This window comes from Thamnophis elegans, chromosome 3 (genome assembly GCF_009769535.1).
Source record: "Thamnophis elegans isolate rThaEle1 chromosome 3, rThaEle1.pri, whole genome shotgun sequence".
Lineage (NCBI taxonomy): Eukaryota > Metazoa > Chordata > Lepidosauria > Squamata > Colubridae > Thamnophis > Thamnophis elegans.
In genome coordinates, this window is record NC_045543.1 from 142,162,922 (window position 1) to 142,180,506 (window position 17,585).

Below are 17,585 nucleotides of genomic sequence, written 5' to 3' on the forward strand. Positions count from 1 at the left end.
AATTCTGCCTTTTGGTATTGTGTATTTACTTCATGTGTTCTCTCTCTCTCTCTTTCTCTCTCTCTCTCTCTCATCCATCCATCCATATCTATCTATCTATCTATCTATCTATCTACCTACCTACCTACCTACCTACCTACCTACCTACCTACCTACCTATCATCTGTCTGTCTGTCTGTCTGTCTGTCTGTCTGTCTGTCTGTCTGTCTGTCTATCTATCTATCTATCTATCTATCTATCTATCTATCTATCTATCTATCTATCTATCTATCTATAAAAGCCAAATACCACTCATGCATCATCATGAAACCTCCAGAACCGTAAAGCCTACAAACTTGAAATTTGGCACATATGTTCCTCTTGGCTTCTAGATGTTAAGAAAAGATTTTTTGAAATGACCATTTGATCATTAGTATTTCTTACACAGTATTATATTAATATGCTCTGATGCTAAAGAATTAGACATTCTACTTCCCCTCCCCACCTGAAAAGAACTCTGTTCCAACTGCCAGTTGCCGTAGATTAATAACGCTCTGATGCTAAGGAGTTAGACATTCTACTCCCCCTCCCCACCTGAAAAGAACTGTTCCAACTGCCAGTTGCCGTATATTAATATGCTCTGATGCTAAGGAGTTGCAAATTCTACATTAATTTTCAAGCTTCAAGTGTCAAATTATCAAGCCTGATCACATAGTTTTGGAGCGAAGCACAGGTATTCAGCTAGTTATACATAAAGAGAAGTTAATGAATCCTGCTGAATCAGTTACCCGTGTGTGCTTTCTGGATGTGGTTGCTGCTGCAAACTCTTAACATACAGTTCCGGTCACAATGATACAAAAAAGATGCCGAGACCCTAGAAAGTGAACAAAGAAGACCAACAAAGAGGACCAGGGATCTGGTCAGCTAAATTGCATGATGAACAGTTGAGAGAGCTAGATCACAGACAAGGGATGTGTGAAAAACAGTCATGGGTCACTTGGTTCCATACTGTTACAATTACAAATGGTCACAAAATGAAGAGCTGCAAGCCGATGAGTACTGTATTTTTTGGAGTATAAGACGCACCTTTTTCCTTCAAAAAAGAGGGTGAAAATCTGGGTGCATCTTATACAATACAGCATTTTTGGCCTCCCGAAACCCTGCCCCTTTGCAAAAATGCCTGTGCAAAGCCTTTAGGAGGCTTCCAGAGTGCTCCTGGGGGCTGGGGAGGGCGAAAAACAGGCTGTTTTTTTGCTCGTTTTTGTCCCCCACCAGCCCCCAGGAGCACTCTATAAGCCTCCTAAAGGCTATGCATGTCCTTTTTTTGACAAAAAACAGGCCCGTTTTGGGGAGGCCAGCAGAATGCAAAAACTTTTTTTTTAATTTGCCTCTTCAAAATCTTGGTGGGTCTTATACTCCGGTGCGTCTTATACTCTGAAAAATACAGTACTTGTAACAGGTCCCAGCGGCTGCTCAGTTCTGATTCACTGTAGATTTGACAAATCATTTTGAATTACACAGAAGTGCGATTGGACTTGTTCAAGGTGTGTGTGTGTGTGTGTGTGTTGTGTCAAAGCTTCCATTGCAATTGACATCCATGCTACTTGGCAGCCACCCCAACGGAGGTGGGGCTAAATTGAAGTGAGTGCTTTAATTGATCTGACTGGCAATAAAAATTATTAGTCCTCCTTACGGCTGTTTCTTACTGTCTCTTCCCTGCCGCTGGCTTGAAGGATCTCTGGATGGAATTTGTCAACGTTCAGCAGATACAATGTGAATTCCAGGAAGCCTTAGACCTCTGGTTCCAAGTCAGAGTGGGACCCCTTCCTGCCTCTAGTGCTTCGCCGGTGCAGAAAGATTTCACGGACCCTTTGTTAGGTAATTCATTCATTCATTCATTCATTCATTCATGAAAATTTATTTGGCTGCCCAACTTGTTTGTGGCGATTCCAGGTGGCTTACCGAAATAAAGCCTCAATATAAAACCCAGTCAAACCTTTTTCCCCCTGTAAATTTTATGACTGGGTAGAGAAAGGAATCTAGAAAAGAAAGTATGGTGAAGATACAGAACCCAGACAATACACTATTAAATGAGAAAGAGGGGGGAGAAGGGGAAATAGAAAAGAAAGTACTAAATATACAAGTAAAGAGAGAGAGATAAAGGGAAAAAAACATAGGATAGATTAGCGAAGGAAAGGGAATAAGGAATGATGCTTAATTACATTTGGGTTTGTGGAAATGCCATCCCAAGAAAACATAATCTGAGATTTGAAAGTGACGCCTATAACAACAGAAAAAGAAAGGGGGAGAGGAGCAGGGGAAGAGGAGGGAAGGAAGAGAGAAGGAGAGTAGATGGAAGGGAGAGGAAGAGAAGGAGAGAGGGTAGGAAGGGGAAGAGGAAGAGTAGGAGTAGGAGAAAGGTAAGGGAAGAAGGGAGGAGGAGAGGAGGAAGGAAGGAAGTAGAGAAGGGAGAGAGGGAGAAAAGAAAGGGAAAATAAGGTGGTATTACAACAGGAGGAAGGGATGGTAAATAAAGCAATCCAAATTGTATATTAGAACCTATTAAATGGAATAACAAATTATAAGAATGACAAATGTAAAGAAGGATAACAACATGTGGATGTATACACAATGGTGTGTAAGAGAATAAAAAATAAAAAAACTTTATTGCCACCACTGCAACAGTCACAGGCTCCGTATTCCCTCTGGGGTCCCCAGGCCTGCTGGCAAAACCACGTCTTCAGGACCTGTTCAGAAGAGTGTTGAGGTGGAGGCCAGCCTTATTTCTGCAGGGGTGATGTTCCACCGGGAGCCAACACGGAGAAGGCCCTTCTCCTGGGTTCCAATAGTTCCTCAACGTTTTCTGCTTTGCGGACCGCCGGGGGTGGGAGAGAGGGAGGGGATGGTTCTGTATGAGCAACCGGCAAGCATTTCGGTGCGCAGCTCCATTCCCGCGAGTGGGGTGGGCACATGCCCGCTGCTCCCTTAAATGGAGCGTGTGTGCCTTCGCCCGCTGCTTGCACAAGTGAGGATAGCAATAGCAATAGCAGTTAGACTTATATACTGCTTCATAGGGCTTTCAGCCCTCTCTAAGTGGTTTACAGAGTCAGCATATCTCCCCCACAGTCTGGGTCCTCATTTCACCCACCTCGGAAGGATGGAAGACTGAGTCAACCTTGAGCCGGTGAGATTAGAACCGCTGAACTGCAGATAACAGTAAGCTGAAGTGGCCTGCAGTACTGCACCCTAACCACTGTGCCACCTCGGATGCACATGGAGGTTTACCTGTGCCCCTCAGACTCACCTGAATCGGAGTATAAACAGAGTGGAACCTTTTTGGGACTGCTGAAAGGGTGGTGTCATATCCCTCCCCCTCCTGTGGTGACAGGGCTGTTCTGTCTTAATGTGGATGGCCCCTTTGACCCTCTCTTTCAAACCAGCGGTCCTCTCTGTCCAAAATGTAAAAATGGTTCAATGTAGACTCAATCCTGACCTCGATAAGGGAGAATCTCCATAGATCAGTGATGGAGAACCTCATGGCACGACAAAACCGCGAAACCCTTATCCGCGGAGACATAAGCGCGTCGCTAAAGCCGCGACGTCATCACTGCGTGTCATCACCGCCACGGCAACAGAAGGGCGCTTAAAACGGCGCTGCGGCAGAAAGCCGATTTCAATTAAGGTAAGAGTTAGGATTAGGTTTAGGGGTTTGTTTTAGGGTTAGGTTTAGGGTTAGGTTTAGGGTTAGGTTTAGGGTTAGGTTTAGGGTTAGGTTTAGGGTACTGAGTGCTTGGGAATGCGTGGATTTGCCCTCCGCGATTATGTCATCGCGGTAGGGTCGCGTTTTTCCTTAGCTCTTAGAACGGCGCGAATTAGTCTTCACGCTTATGTCTCCGCGGATAAGGGCTTCGCGGATTTGTGGTGGAACCGGAGAACCTATGGCATGCGTACCGGAAGTGGCATGCAGAGTCCTCTCCAGGCACGTCAGCTGCCCCCTGTTGCTCTTCCAGGTTCCGGTGTGCACACGTGCACTGGCCAGCTGCTCTTCGCGCACGCGGGAGCGCCAGAAACTGGAAGAGCAGTTCCCTGCCATGCATGCGGGTGCTGGGAAGCTGAGCTTCCAGTTTCTGATGCACGCCAACCAGTTGGTCTTCTCCCACACATGTGCACCAGAAGACCAGGTGACCGTCGCGCATGCACCTGTCCGAAACCAGAAGTTCAGCTTCCCAGCGCTCACATCCGCTCCAGGGAGCTGCTTTTCCGTTTGCTGGGTGTTCCCCTGCGCATGCACTCCGGTTTCAGCACTTAGTGCCGAAAAGATTCACCAACACTGGCATAGATATTCCAGATTATGGTTGGTTGCAGGTTATTCAGATGCTGGGCCCACCTGAAAGACAAACATTTCCCAAATATATTTGTCATCTGGAAAGCAAGCGTTGTGATTGCAGGTTAAGAATGGGTGGTGAATGAATGTTTTGCATCTCTTCCCTCCCCCAGCTAAGGAGAGGATTATCAGCAGCTTGAAGAAGTACGATGCCCCCCAGCCCTCTTTGCCTCTTCAGCCAATGAAAGCCCCTGTGCCTGTCATTTCTCCTGCTAGCTTGGTGAACCAGCACGAAGCCAAAGGGTTGACTTGCACCAACCTCAGGGTCTTCCAACATCATGCTAAGTAAGATTTATTTTTTCTTTCTTTCCCTCTTTCGCTGTGTTTGGTTTCCTCTCTTCTGAACTGTATTTAGTTATGGTGTCCTTTAAGTACCGTATTTTTCTGACTATAAGATGCACCAGTGTTTTTAAGACACGCCAAGATTTTGAAGAGTTTTTAAAAAGTTTTGGTCCTCCCTAGGAGCATTCTGCAGGCTTCAGCAGGGCTGGGAGAAGGCAAAAAATAACCACGTTTTTGTTAAAAAAAAAACGGCCTGTTTTTCGCCCGTTTTTTGCAAAAATGGGATGTGAGGGGGGAGGCTTTGGGAGGCCAGAAATGGCTGTATTTAGTGTATAAGATGGACCAGCATTTCCATCCTCTTTTAGAGGGGAAAAAGGTGCATCTTACACTCTGAAAAATATGGTATATCGGAAACGTAACATATATTACCCACTTAGCTTTCATTAGCCTCTGCTAACATCATCAGTGTAAAAACTACCATTGAAGAGATATCTGCCTTTACACATCATTAATCAATTTGGCCATTGTGCATGTGATAGTCCCATCCACATTCACCTCCCACCTGTTTTTACACTCTGACGATGTTAGCAGACACACCAACATTTCCACACACTTTTGGGGGGGGGGGAAGGTGCGTCTTATACTCCCAAAAATACGGTACATCCAACTGGACTAGGAGTGATTTGACAGCAGTTCTGGGGAGTTCTCACAGAAGCGGAGGTGTGTTTTGCCGGTTTCCTGGTGTGGCTCAGTAGAAATAAAGACAAAATCCTGATATGCCTCAATAAGCTCTATGCATTTATTCAGCTGAGTAAAGACGGGGGCCCTCAAAGTCAAGAGAGAAGCCTGAACACACTGACGCTCATATTTTATATATTTGCTAAATGTTTGCTTCATCACCCAGAAGATTCCTGGTCAATGTGGGGAGGGGGCCGTTTCATTCTCCAAAGCACCGGAGGGCAGGAGAAGTAAATGGATGGAATTAAAAAGAGATTCAACCTAGAAGGAGAAATTTCCTGACAATCAGAACAATTAATCCGCGGAATGGATTAACAGAATAACATTATTATACAGCAGAAAGGGACCTTGGAGGTCTTCTAGTCCAACCCCCCTCCCCCCATAGCAATAGCAGTAATAGCAGTTAGACTTATATACCGCTTCATAGGGCTTTCAGCCCTCTCTAAGCGGTTTACAGTGGTTTACAGTCAGCATATTGCCCCCCACAGTCTGGGTCCTCATTTCACCCACCTCGGAAGGATGGAAGGCTGAGTCAACCTTGAGCCGGTGAGATTAGAACCGCTGAACTGCAGATAACAGTCAGCTGAAGTGGCCTGCAGTACTGCACCCTAACCACTGTGCCACCTTGTGCCATACTATCCCAGACAAGTGGTTGTCCAATCTCTTCTTTAAAACCTCCGTCGATGGAGCACCCACAACCTCTGGAGGCACATTGTACCACTGAGTAATTGCTCTCTTCCCTCCAGATGTTGTAGGGCAGTGATGGTGAATGTTTTTTCTGCTCGGGTGCTAAAAGTGTGTATGCATGCGTGGCTAGTGCACATGCGTGCCCACACCCATAATGCAATGCCCCCCCTCCAGTGCATGCATGCATAACCCTCCTGCGCTTTCCCCACACGCATGCACACAAGCCTCTGGACTAATGGTAGGCTCGTTGGGCTATCTTTTGACCTCCCCAGGCTTCAGGAAAGTCTCCTTCGGAGGGCAGAAAATGGCCCAACAGGCCGGTAGGCCCCTTGGGCCCATTGTTCCCCATCCACAGGCTCCGGAGGCTTTCCAGAAGCGTGGGGAGGTCGAAAAACGGCCTTCCCTGCCCTCCGGAAGGCTGAAAATCAGCTGGCCAGCGCGCACATGTGCACTTGGCTTCTCATATGTTCCATGTGCCACCTGTGACACGCATGCCAGAGGTTCGCCATCACGGTTGCAGGGGCTCCCAATACTGGAAGTTTTTCAGAAGACATTGGACAGCCGCTTGTCTGGCATGGTGGTTGTTCTCCAGCTTGTTCAGGGGGTTGGACTAGAAGACCTCCAAGGTCCCTTCCAACTCTGTATCACGTTACTATGTGCAGTAGTTTTCACATTCTTCCTTTTGATCAGGTTCAGATAAAGTGGGACTCTGTGTAGCGCTCAGGAATTCCTTCCCCTACCTCATTTCTTTAAAAATGTCTATTTTTTAAAGGGCCGGATCTGATAAAGAAAAAAATACCCATCTTTGGCAAGAATCATATTTATTAAAAAAAACAGAGAGGGGGCTCACTGCAATGATTTAATTTTAGAACTACCCACCGGGCCAGGCTTGGAGGAATCTACTGGGCAGCGAAGGATTTATGATAAGACAGGCCTATCATAGCGTCCATGTTGCAGTGAAAAGCCTTTGATGGCAGCCGTGTCATCCTAGAAAAAAGACAGGGCTGCTTTAATGAGATCTAGACAGGAACTGCATTCAACAGGCCTACAAGCTCTGAAGCGCCACTTTTGAATCACCAACACAATGCAACCTGAATGGAAACATTTCCCCGGGTTTCATATTCCAAATGAGTACAATGGTTCCAAAGATTGTCCATCCCTCATTTCTCAAAGAGAGATCTCTTACTTCAGTCTCCTTCATTTCCCTGATGTAATATTTGGTTCCACCACAAAACCGCGTTCGACTAAAGGGCGCTCGACGAAACCGCGTAGCTGACGTCATCACAGCGCGACAACAGCGCGGAGAAAAAAGCACGCTGTAAACGCTAAACCTAAAATTAACCCCTAAGCCTAAACCTAACGCTAAACCTAACCCTTAACCTAACGCTAAACCTAATCCTAACCCTTAACATAACCCTAACCCTTAACCTAACCCTAAACCTAACCCTAACCCTAACCCTTAACCTAACCCTAAACCTAACCCTTACCTTAACTTGAATCGGCTTGCTTTCAAAGCGCTATTTAAAGCGCCCTTCTTTCTCCGCGCTCGCTGTTGTCGCCCTGTTGATGACGTCAGCGACGCGGTTTCGTCGAGCGCGCTTTAGTCGAGCGCGGTTTTGTTGTGCCACGGTAATATTTTCCCTGGTGGCCCACCAGCTGCCAGTGCTCAACTACAATGGATGATTGTTGTTAAATTTTAGACTGGCAGCACTTCGAGAATCCCAGCAAGTGGCTTTCAGTAGCGAAATCTTGGACACACTGCCGAAACTTTATACCAACCGAGAAGAACAGGTTACTCTTCACCTGGAATGTCGGGGAGGATCCGGTAAAAGTTGCCACGGAGCGGCTCATGTAACAATCCAGGTTAGAACCGAAGTCCCTTCCTCTTCAAGGGTCTCAACCTGTCTTCCCTCTAATGCCTGCCTATTCTGCAGATCACCGGGGAGGGTGGAGGGTGTTTGTATGGGGAGGGGCGGCCCTGCAATTTCTGAAACCATTGGGCTAGAGGGCCGCTGCTTCCTGATTTATAAAGGGCGGTGATGGTTAACCCTTTTGGCGACGAGCGCCCTAAGCATGCACACACACGAATAAACACGCGCTGGAACCCCAACCCCCCCAAATGCAATGTGAGCACCCTTGCGCATGCACCCCATCACCGCGCATATACATGCATCACCGTGCATGCGCCCTGCCCCCCCACGCATGTGCCCCCCACGCTCGTCCCGCAGAGATGGGGGAAGGTGCTGCCCTCCGCGCATGGGCGGCAAAGAGCCGAAGACCAGCTGGCTGGCGGGAGGCACGTGCATGTGTGTGCTCTGGAGCTGGGCTGGGGCGTCGCCTGGCGTGTCTGCAGAGAAGGACCTGCGTGCCACCTGTGACATGTATGCCATAGGTTCACCATCACGGATATAGGTAGTCAGCTATTTAGGGCATCCCTGAGCTTAAAATTTCTGCTGCTAAATGTTTGTTAAGTAAGGTTTGTCCCATTTTACGACCTTTCTTGCCACAGTTGTTATGTGAATCACTGCCGTGATTAAGTTAGTAATCTGGTTGTTAAGTGAATGTGGTTTCTGCGTTGATTTTATTTGTCAGAAGGTCACAAAAAAGGGATCATGTGACCCCAGGACACTGCGACCGTCATAAATATGAGTCAGTTGCCAAGAATCTGAATTTTGATCCTGTGACCACGGGGATTCTGCAATGGTCATAAGTGGGGGAAACAGTCGTAAGTCACTTTTTTCATGGCCGTTGTCATTTCAAATGGTCACTAAATGAACTGTTGTAAGTCGAGGACTACCTGTATATTTTTAATCTGTCCCTTCCCTTCATCCAGGAAGACGACAGATAGTCCTCAACGTGCAGCGATTTGTTTAGTGATCGTTCAAAGTTACAACGGCAATGAAAAAAGTGATATACAACCAGTCCCCGCACTTACAACCCCAGGGTCACATGATCTAAAATTCAGTCCCTTTAGAGAGAAAGTACAGAGAGCCTTTGACGTACAACCACAATTAAGCCCAATATTTCTGTTATTGAGCGAGACATTTGTTAAGTGAGTTTTGCCCCATTTTACGACCTTTCTTGCCACAGTCGTTAAACGCAGCACCGCAGTTGATAAATTAGTAACATGGTTGTTAAGTGAACCTGGCTTCCCCATTGACTTTTCTGGTCAGAAAAGTCGCATGACCTCGGGAAACTGCAACGGTCATAACTATGAGTCAGTTGCCAAGCAGCTGAATTTTGATCACATGGTCATGGGGATGCTGCAAAGGTCGTAACTCTGAGAAACGGCCTTAAGTCACATTTTTCAGTGCCGTGGCAACTTTAAACCGTCACTAAACGAACTGTTGTAAGTTGGACTCCCTGTAATTCTTCTCTTCCCAAGGGAGATTCCGTTCCATTCCCATTTTTGCCTCCGCGATCAGAAATGAATGTGGCGGAGCAGCTGTGGCGAATCTAACATAATAGTTGATTTATGGGATTATTCTAAAATTGAATTATTATTTTTTATTAATTTATTAAATAATTAATTTATTAATTATTAGTTATTATGAATTATTAGTCGAATGCAATAAGCTATTGGAACATCCATAACTTCTGGAGGCAAGCTGTTCCACTGATTAATTGTTCTAACTGTCAGGAAATTCCCCCTCAGTTCTTAGTTGCTTCTATCCTTGATTAGTTTCCACCCATTGCTTCCTGTTCTGCCCTCAGGTGCTTTGGAGAGTAGTTTGATTCCGTCTTCTCTCAGGGGCTGCCACAAAGAAGAGGGAGTCAAACTACTGTACTTTTCAGAGTATAAGACGCACCTTTTTCCCTCAAAAAAGAGGGTGAAAATCTGGGTTCGTCTTATACACTGAATGCAGCATTTCTGGCTCCTAAAACCCCACCCTCTTCACCAAAATGGCCATGCATATCCTTTAGGAGGCTTCCAGAGTGCTCCTGGGGGCTGCGGAGGGCAGAAATGAGAGAAAAACGGGCCTTTTTTTGCTCGTTTTTGCCCTCCCAACCCCCAAGAGCACTCTATAAGCCTCCTAAAGGCTATGCATGCCCTTCTTTTGACAAAAAACGGGGCCGTTTTGGAGAGATCTGCAGAGTGCAAAAACGTTTTTTTTTTAAATGCCTCTTCAAAATCTTGGTGTGCCTTATACTCTGAAAAATATGGTATTCTCCAAGGCACCTGAGGGTAGAACAAGAAGCAATGGGTGGAAATTAATCAAGGAGAGAAGCAACTTAGAACTTAGAAGTAATTTCCAGACATTCAGAACAATTAATCAGTGGAACAGAAGTTGCCTCCAGAAGTTGTGAATGCTCCAACACTGGAAGTCTTTAAGAAGATGTTGGATAGCCATTTGTCTGAAGTGGTGTAGGGTTTCCTGCCCAAGCAGGGGGTTGGACTAGAAGGCCTCCAAGGTCCCTTCCAATGCTGTTATATTGTCTATATTCTCTCCATTTTAGTTCGAGGGCAAACACAAAAATGAAGCCATCAACCAGCAATTGCACATTTTGGAGAAAGAAACGAAGCACCTGCAGGCAGAAGCTTCTCAGATGCCTCCGCTGAGTGTCGTAGGAGCCGCAGTCTACGTGGAGAACTTCATCACGTGAGTTGTGTGCTTTCCTCTCTGCCATGAAACCTTGTCTTGCTTTGTGTTTCCGATTCCGAACAACGCAAACCAGGCCCCTAAAGGTGCTTTTTTTCAAGAGGCAAATGGACTTTTTTGTTTGAAGATATTTCCTTTTGGTCGTAACCTGAGGACTACCTGTAGTCCTGAATGAGCCCCAAATTGGCCTTTTAAAGAGGTTGTTTGTAACCACTTTTTAAAAAAGAAATATTCATCCCAGGGACAGAGAGGTGTGTCCGTGTGTGTGTGTGTGTGTATGTATGTATCAGAGGTGGGTTCCTACCAGTTCGCACCTATTCGGTAGAACCGGTTCGTCAAATCTACCGAACCGGTTAGAAGAGGTTCCACCAGTGGACCCGGAAAGCAGGCCACACCTACAGAAGAGGATCCAAACATTTTTGAAACCCACTACTGGTCCTTGGATAGGATTATTCTACACTATCATGCTCCTATTTATAAAACTCAGTGCCTCTGTGAAAGGTAAGGGTGACAACTGCGCTTGTGGTGCAATCAGAACGTTGCGTGTGTTGAAATTGTTTTAACGCAAACCAAAGATGCCTTTTAAAAAACAAGTTTACATCATATTCTTATGCATGCCAGTGCTGTGTGTGAGGTAATTTAAGGTGGTTCTGACAAGTGTCGTTGGCATCTTCATATCCGGTCACATGGGCGGCAAGCCACTCCCATCCGGTCACATGGGCGGCAAGCCACTCCCACAAAGGAGGCCACACCCACAGAGTAGGTTCGAACAATTTTTGAAACCCACCACTGGTATGTATGTAACATGAGACAGACTGTCAGGGTTCTAATTAGCATCCAAAAGTAAATCAGAGTCCAAGGCAGAGTGTTGCTTAAAGCAGTGTTTTTCAACCACTGTGCGCGGCACACTAGTGTGCCGTGACATAGTGTAAAGTGTGCCGTGGGAAAAACACCCGGTTGTGGCGCCCGGCAGAAGCCTCACTCTCCTGCGGCCGGCGTCCGTTTCAGTCGCTTCCCTTGTCCGTCTCGATTGCTGGAAGCAGTAACAAACGGCGCATCCGCTCCGCAGCGCCTTGACAGCCACCCCAGCCGGCGGCTACCGGGCCTCGCTGGAGTCAATTGCAAAACCGCGTTCAGTGCTTTGAGGACCTGAGGCATCTTGGGAAATGCAGTTCCCTATCGGAAAGAATGGAGTAGCTGCGAATTTGTAACAACATAATATAACTTGGTGCTTCGCAGGTTACAAAAATCTTGTTTGATTTGCACACTGTTTTTTAAAAGTTAGATAAAGAAATTATGCTGTGAAAGCGACTAGAAAGCCCCCCTCCCCTTCCTGTGTGCGAGAAAGGGAAGGAGAGGAAGGAAGGAGGGAGGGGGGGAGGAAAAGAAGAAGGGAGGGGAGAAGAAGATGGAAGGAGAAAAGATGGATGGAAGGAGAAAGAATGGAAGGAGAAGGAGGAAGATGGAAGAACAAAGGAAGAAAAAGAAGAAGGGAGGGAGAAAAGAGGGAAGGAGGTAGGAAGAAAAGGGGAAGAGAGGGAAAGAGCAGAAAAACAAAGAGGATGAAGTTGATAGGCAAGAGGAAGGGGGAAGGAAGGAAAAAAGAAAAAGAGGGAGAGAGGAAAGAAGAAAAGATGGAACTAGAAAGGAAAGAAGGGAGGGAGGGAGGGAGGAAAGGGGAAGACAGGGAAAGAGCAGAAAGACAGAGAAGGTGAAGGTAGATAGGCAGAAGGAAGGAAGAAGGAAAAAATAGGAAAGGAGGGAAGGAGGAAGGAACAGAAGCGAAGAGGAAGAGAGAAATGGAAAGAGCAGAAAGACAGAGAAGATAGATAGGCAAAAGAAATGAAGATGAAAAAATGGAAGGAGGAAGGAAGAGAAAAAAGGAGGAAGGGAGTGAGTGAGGAAAGAAGAGATGATGGAAGGAGAAAGGAAGGAAGAGAGGGAAAGAGCAGAAGACGGATAAGGTGAAGGTAGATAAGCAAAAGGAATGAAGGAAGAAGTGAGGAGTCTCGAGGAGGGGGAAAACATTTAGTGACCAAAGTTACAATGGCATTGAAAAAAGTGACTGATTACCATTTTTCACACTTAGCGACCGTTGCGACCATTTTTCACACTTAGCGACCGTTGCAGCACCCAAGGTGTTCCCCGTTCTGGCAAACAAAGTTATTTTGACATTGCTCCCATTTTCCACTACATATTTATTTGATTCCTATTCAAGATAATTACTTTATATATAGTCAATATAGGCACAGAGTTAAATTTTTTTAACATTTTCTAATGGTGGTGTGCCTCGTGATTTTTTTCATGAAAAAAGTGTGCCTTTGCACAAAAAAGGTTGAAAAACACTGGCTTAAAGTTCCAATTTATTAAGAGAGCCATGTTGGCACATCTAGGAAAACCCGAATCTGAAGGCTTCCCGGTTTTCCTCACCCAGTTCAAGATCTTGCCCCACACCAACAAGTCCATCCCATGGTCCAATCTCCCACTGCCATGCTGGCAGTCCCACCCATCCAGTTCCGGTCAGGTGCAGAGGTGCAAAGGCAAAGGATGACCTTGACTTTCTAGAAAGAATTTTGTTATGGCTACATATCATCCAACTCCATTCAATCCCCCCCTCCCACTTTCCCAGAATAGAAAATGCATAGCAGAATAATAGAAAGTGTGGCAGGTCAAAGATCCAAAAGAAAAGATGGTTGCAGGCCTGATACAGACATTGCAATCTCCGGAACTTAAAATATATTACTCACTTAGCTTTCGTTAGCGTCCACTAACAACATCAGAGTGTAAAAAAAGGTGGGAGGTGGGTGGATCACGCATGCAAGGGCCAAATTGATTAATGATGTATAAAGGCAGATATCTCTTCAATGGTAGTTTTTACACTCTGATGATGTTAGCAGAGGCTAACGAAAGCTAAGTGGGTAATATATGTTACGTTCCGAATCTATCTATCTATCTATCTATCTATCTATCTATCTATCTATCTATCAATCAATCATCTATCCATTCATCCATCCATTCATCCATCCATCCAACCATCCATCCAACCATCCATCCATCCATCCATCCATCCATCCATCCATCCATCCATATTTCTATCTCTATACATATATACATATATACATATATACATACATACATACATACATACATATATACAACATATACAACATATACAACATATACAACATACATACATACATACATACATACAGTATATACATACATACAAACATACATACGGTATATACATACATACATACATACAGTACGTACGTACATACATACATACATACATACATGCATACATACATACATACATACATATATACATATATATGTATATCCGTGAGAAAGGGAAGCCTTCTACTGCAGGATTGATACGGAAATAGACAAATTGGCCCAAAGGGGAAGGCCGGGCCCTCCTTCTTGCACTAAATCTTATCCCACGACTGCATAATTTTATTTATGGTGCTGGTCCAAAACCTGAATTAACATTAATGTTCTCCGTCCTTTGCGTCTAAAATAAAAAAAAAAATCTCGTTTTTTTTTTAATCCCTGCCACCAGAGGTTTAATAAATACCTATAAGCTTCAGCCTACACCAAGGATCCAACGAATTGGCATCAGTCTGTTCTTTGCGGTCGTGGAATACGTGTGCGATGAAACGCAGCGTCACCCCCCGTCCAGACAGTTCTTCACTTCCTGCATCGAGGTCCTTGGCCAGGTGAGTTGTTTGGGGTAGGAGTCTCTAACGGATAGTAGAATTCTTTATTGGCCAAGTGTGATTGGACACCACAAGGAATTTGTCTTTGGTGCAGAAGCTCTTAGCATAAATAAAAAGACAAGATACATTCGTCTAGAATCATAAGGTACAGCACTTAACGATAGTCCTAGGGTACAAATAAGCAATCAGGAAACAATCAATATCAATATAAATCGTAAGGATACTAGCAACCAAGTTACAGTCCTGCAGTCTAAGTGGGAGGAGATGGGGGATAAGAACGATGAGAAGACTAATAGTAATAGCAATGCAGCCTTAGTGAATAGTTTGACAGTGGTGAGGGAATTATTTGTTTAGCAGAGTGATGGCGTTCGGGGAAAAAAACCATCCTTGTGCCTAGTTGTTCCGATGTGCAGTGCCCTAAAGAGCCGTTTTGAGGATAGGAGTTGAAACAATTTATGCCCAGGATGCGAGGGGTCTGTAGATATTTTCACAGCCTTCTTTTTGACTCGTGAAGTGTGCAGGTCCTCAGTGAAAGGCAGGTTGGTAGCAATTGATTTTTCTGCAGTTCTAATTATCCTCTGAAGTCTGTGTCTGTCTTGTTGGGTTGTAGAACCAAACCAGACAGTTATAGAGGTGCAGAGGACAGACTCAGTAATTTCTCTGTAGAACAGAATCAGCAGCTCCTTGGGCAGTCTGAGCTTTATGAGTTGGCGCACAAAGAAAATTCTTTGTTGTACTTTTTTGTGCGTTATTGTGCATCCGAGTTTCTTGTTGATGCCGATTTAGAGTTCTGCAATGAATTGTTTTAATAGGCCACCGAAAGCTTGCTAAAGTGAAAAATAAAATGATTGTATTGGAATATTGTATGTCTGAACACAATATAGCTGACCATTTCACTAAGGCACAAGGTGCTATAAAACACAAAAAGTGTTGTGATGACTATGGACTAAGGATGTGAGGTATGTGTATATACATTGGCAACCCAAGGGGGAGAATGTTAGGGATGTAATCCTAGTCTTGGTTGGATATATACATATATACATACCATGATTGAAATAATGCATCTGTCACTTTAAATGCTCAAGTGAGATGTGATTGGATGCTGTTGCTTTAATCAGCCAGAAGAGGGAGTAGGAACTACTACTGTTTGTTCCTGGTTGTTCCTGTATGTTCTCCGTGCTTGTTGTTGGAGTTGAATACTGTATATTGGATGGTGGTTGCTCTGTATGTTAGTTGCCTGTCTACGTGGTGAATCGTGAGTTGATCATCTGTAAATCAACGTGTTGTATCATAGACGGTGTATATAATTCAAGACTACTTATTGCTTGTTTTGGAGAATGTTTATCCTACATTATTTTTGTTAACGCAAGTAAAGTTATCCTTGTTTTAACTTCGGCGGCTGTGATTGATAGTGTGACTATTCAGTGCCACATTTCTTGCTACCTTCTGCTACTCAACTCTAGTCTCCAAAAGGAGATATACTTAACAGTGCAGCGGCCTAAAGGTGGAGCTCTCGCAATCAGTGAGGTTGTGAGTTCGATCCTAGGCAGGGGCAGATATTTCTCTCTCTGAGCACGATGAGGATATATCTGCTGAACAAAAACTCTGCGTTGGTGACAGGAAGGGCATCTGGCCAGTAAACACTCAGCTCCATTCAGCTGCCCAGACTCCACCCCCGCAAACAATTACAGGGGTCATTGAATGGCAAACATTGTGGTCATAAGTTGAGGACTACCTGTACGGCCTCCAGACCCTTTTATCATCTGTGCTGCTGTTTTTGGCACACGTTCGAGGGTCTCGGAGACCCTACAGGATTGAATGTTGTATGAATGAAACCTCGCTCGTACTTCTCGTTCCAGGTCTTCATTGCCGGGACCAAGTCCGAATGTCAGCGTGTTTTGCAAACTATTCTGAAGAACCGAAGGCTTTGCACGCTGCTCTCCCCGTACTTCACTCCTGTTGCCTCCCCGGAGGAATTTGTCAACTTGTACGAGAAAGTTGTGGCTTTCCTGGGTGACGACAACAGCGATGTCATTTTCATGCTGCTGACAAAGGCAAGCGAGGGGATTGCCATGTGGCTTTGATGTCTGAGCCATTGATTTGGGAGTCTTTCCCCCAGCCCCCCCTTCTTGAAAGCAATGGCTGGATTTTAAGGGTTTCGTGCTTCTCAGGAGGGTAATAATTAGCTTATTCTCTCAAACGAACTCAAAGCAGGGTTTTTTATTCTATCTATCTATCTATCTATCTATCTATCTATCTATCTATCTATCTATCTATCTATCATCTATCTATCATCTATCATCTATCAATCAATCAATCAATCAATCATCTATCATCCATCCATCCCTCACTCACCATCTACCCATCCGTCTATCTATCATCCATCTGTCCATCTATTATCCACCCATCCATCCATGAGAGCCAAGGTGGCGCAGTGGTTAGAGTGCAGCACTGCAGGCTACTTCAGCTGACTGCAATTCTGCAGTTCGGCAGTTCAAATCTCACCGGCTCAAGGTTGACTCAGCCTTCCATCCTTCCGAGGTGGGTAAAATGAGGACCCGGATTGTTGGGGGCAATATGCTGACTCTGTAAACCGCTTAGAGAGGGCTGAAAGCCCTATGAAGCAGTATATAAGTCTAACTGCTATTGCTATTGCTATCGATCAATTTATATATCTCTCTCTTTATCTCCGTCTGTCTTATCTATCTATCTCACCATCCATCCGTCATCCATCTGTCAATCTATTTTCCATCCATCCATCCCTTTCTCTCTCTCTCTCTCTCTCTGTCACTCACCACCCATCCATCTATCTACCATCCATCTGTCCATCTATTATCCATCCATCCCTTTCTCTCTCTCTCACTCTCACTCACCACCCATCCATCTATCTACCATCCATCGGTAAATCTATTATACATACATACATACATACATACATACATACATACATACATACATACATACATATATATATATATATCTTTTTATCTCCGTCAGTTTGTCAATCTGCCTATCTCACCATCCATCTGTCATCCATCTGTCCATTTGTTTTTCATCCATGCATCCATCCATCCATCCATCCATCCATCCATCCATCCATGTCTTTCTCCATCCAGTCATCCGTCTGCCTGCCTGCCCTCCTCCCTGCCCCCCTCTCTCTCCATACATACATATCTGTCTAGCTGTTATCCA

General features: G+C 45.0%; 1 protein-coding gene across 1 annotated transcript in view; it reads left to right on the forward strand.

The window, feature by feature from the left end:
• Positions 1–17,585, forward strand: part of EPG5 (ectopic P-granules autophagy protein 5 homolog) — a 109,743-nt gene that overhangs the window by 63,094 nt on the left and 29,064 nt on the right. Inside the window, exons 25-30 of the mRNA XM_032213219.1 lie at positions 1,713–1,857; positions 4,477–4,648; positions 7,771–7,933; positions 10,529–10,671; positions 14,237–14,393; positions 16,253–16,447. Of these exons, the coding sequence (XP_032069110.1) occupies positions 1,713–1,857; positions 4,477–4,648; positions 7,771–7,933; positions 10,529–10,671; positions 14,237–14,393; positions 16,253–16,447 (975 nt within the window). The remainder of the gene's footprint in view (positions 1–1,712; positions 1,858–4,476; positions 4,649–7,770; positions 7,934–10,528; positions 10,672–14,236; positions 14,394–16,252; positions 16,448–17,585) is intronic.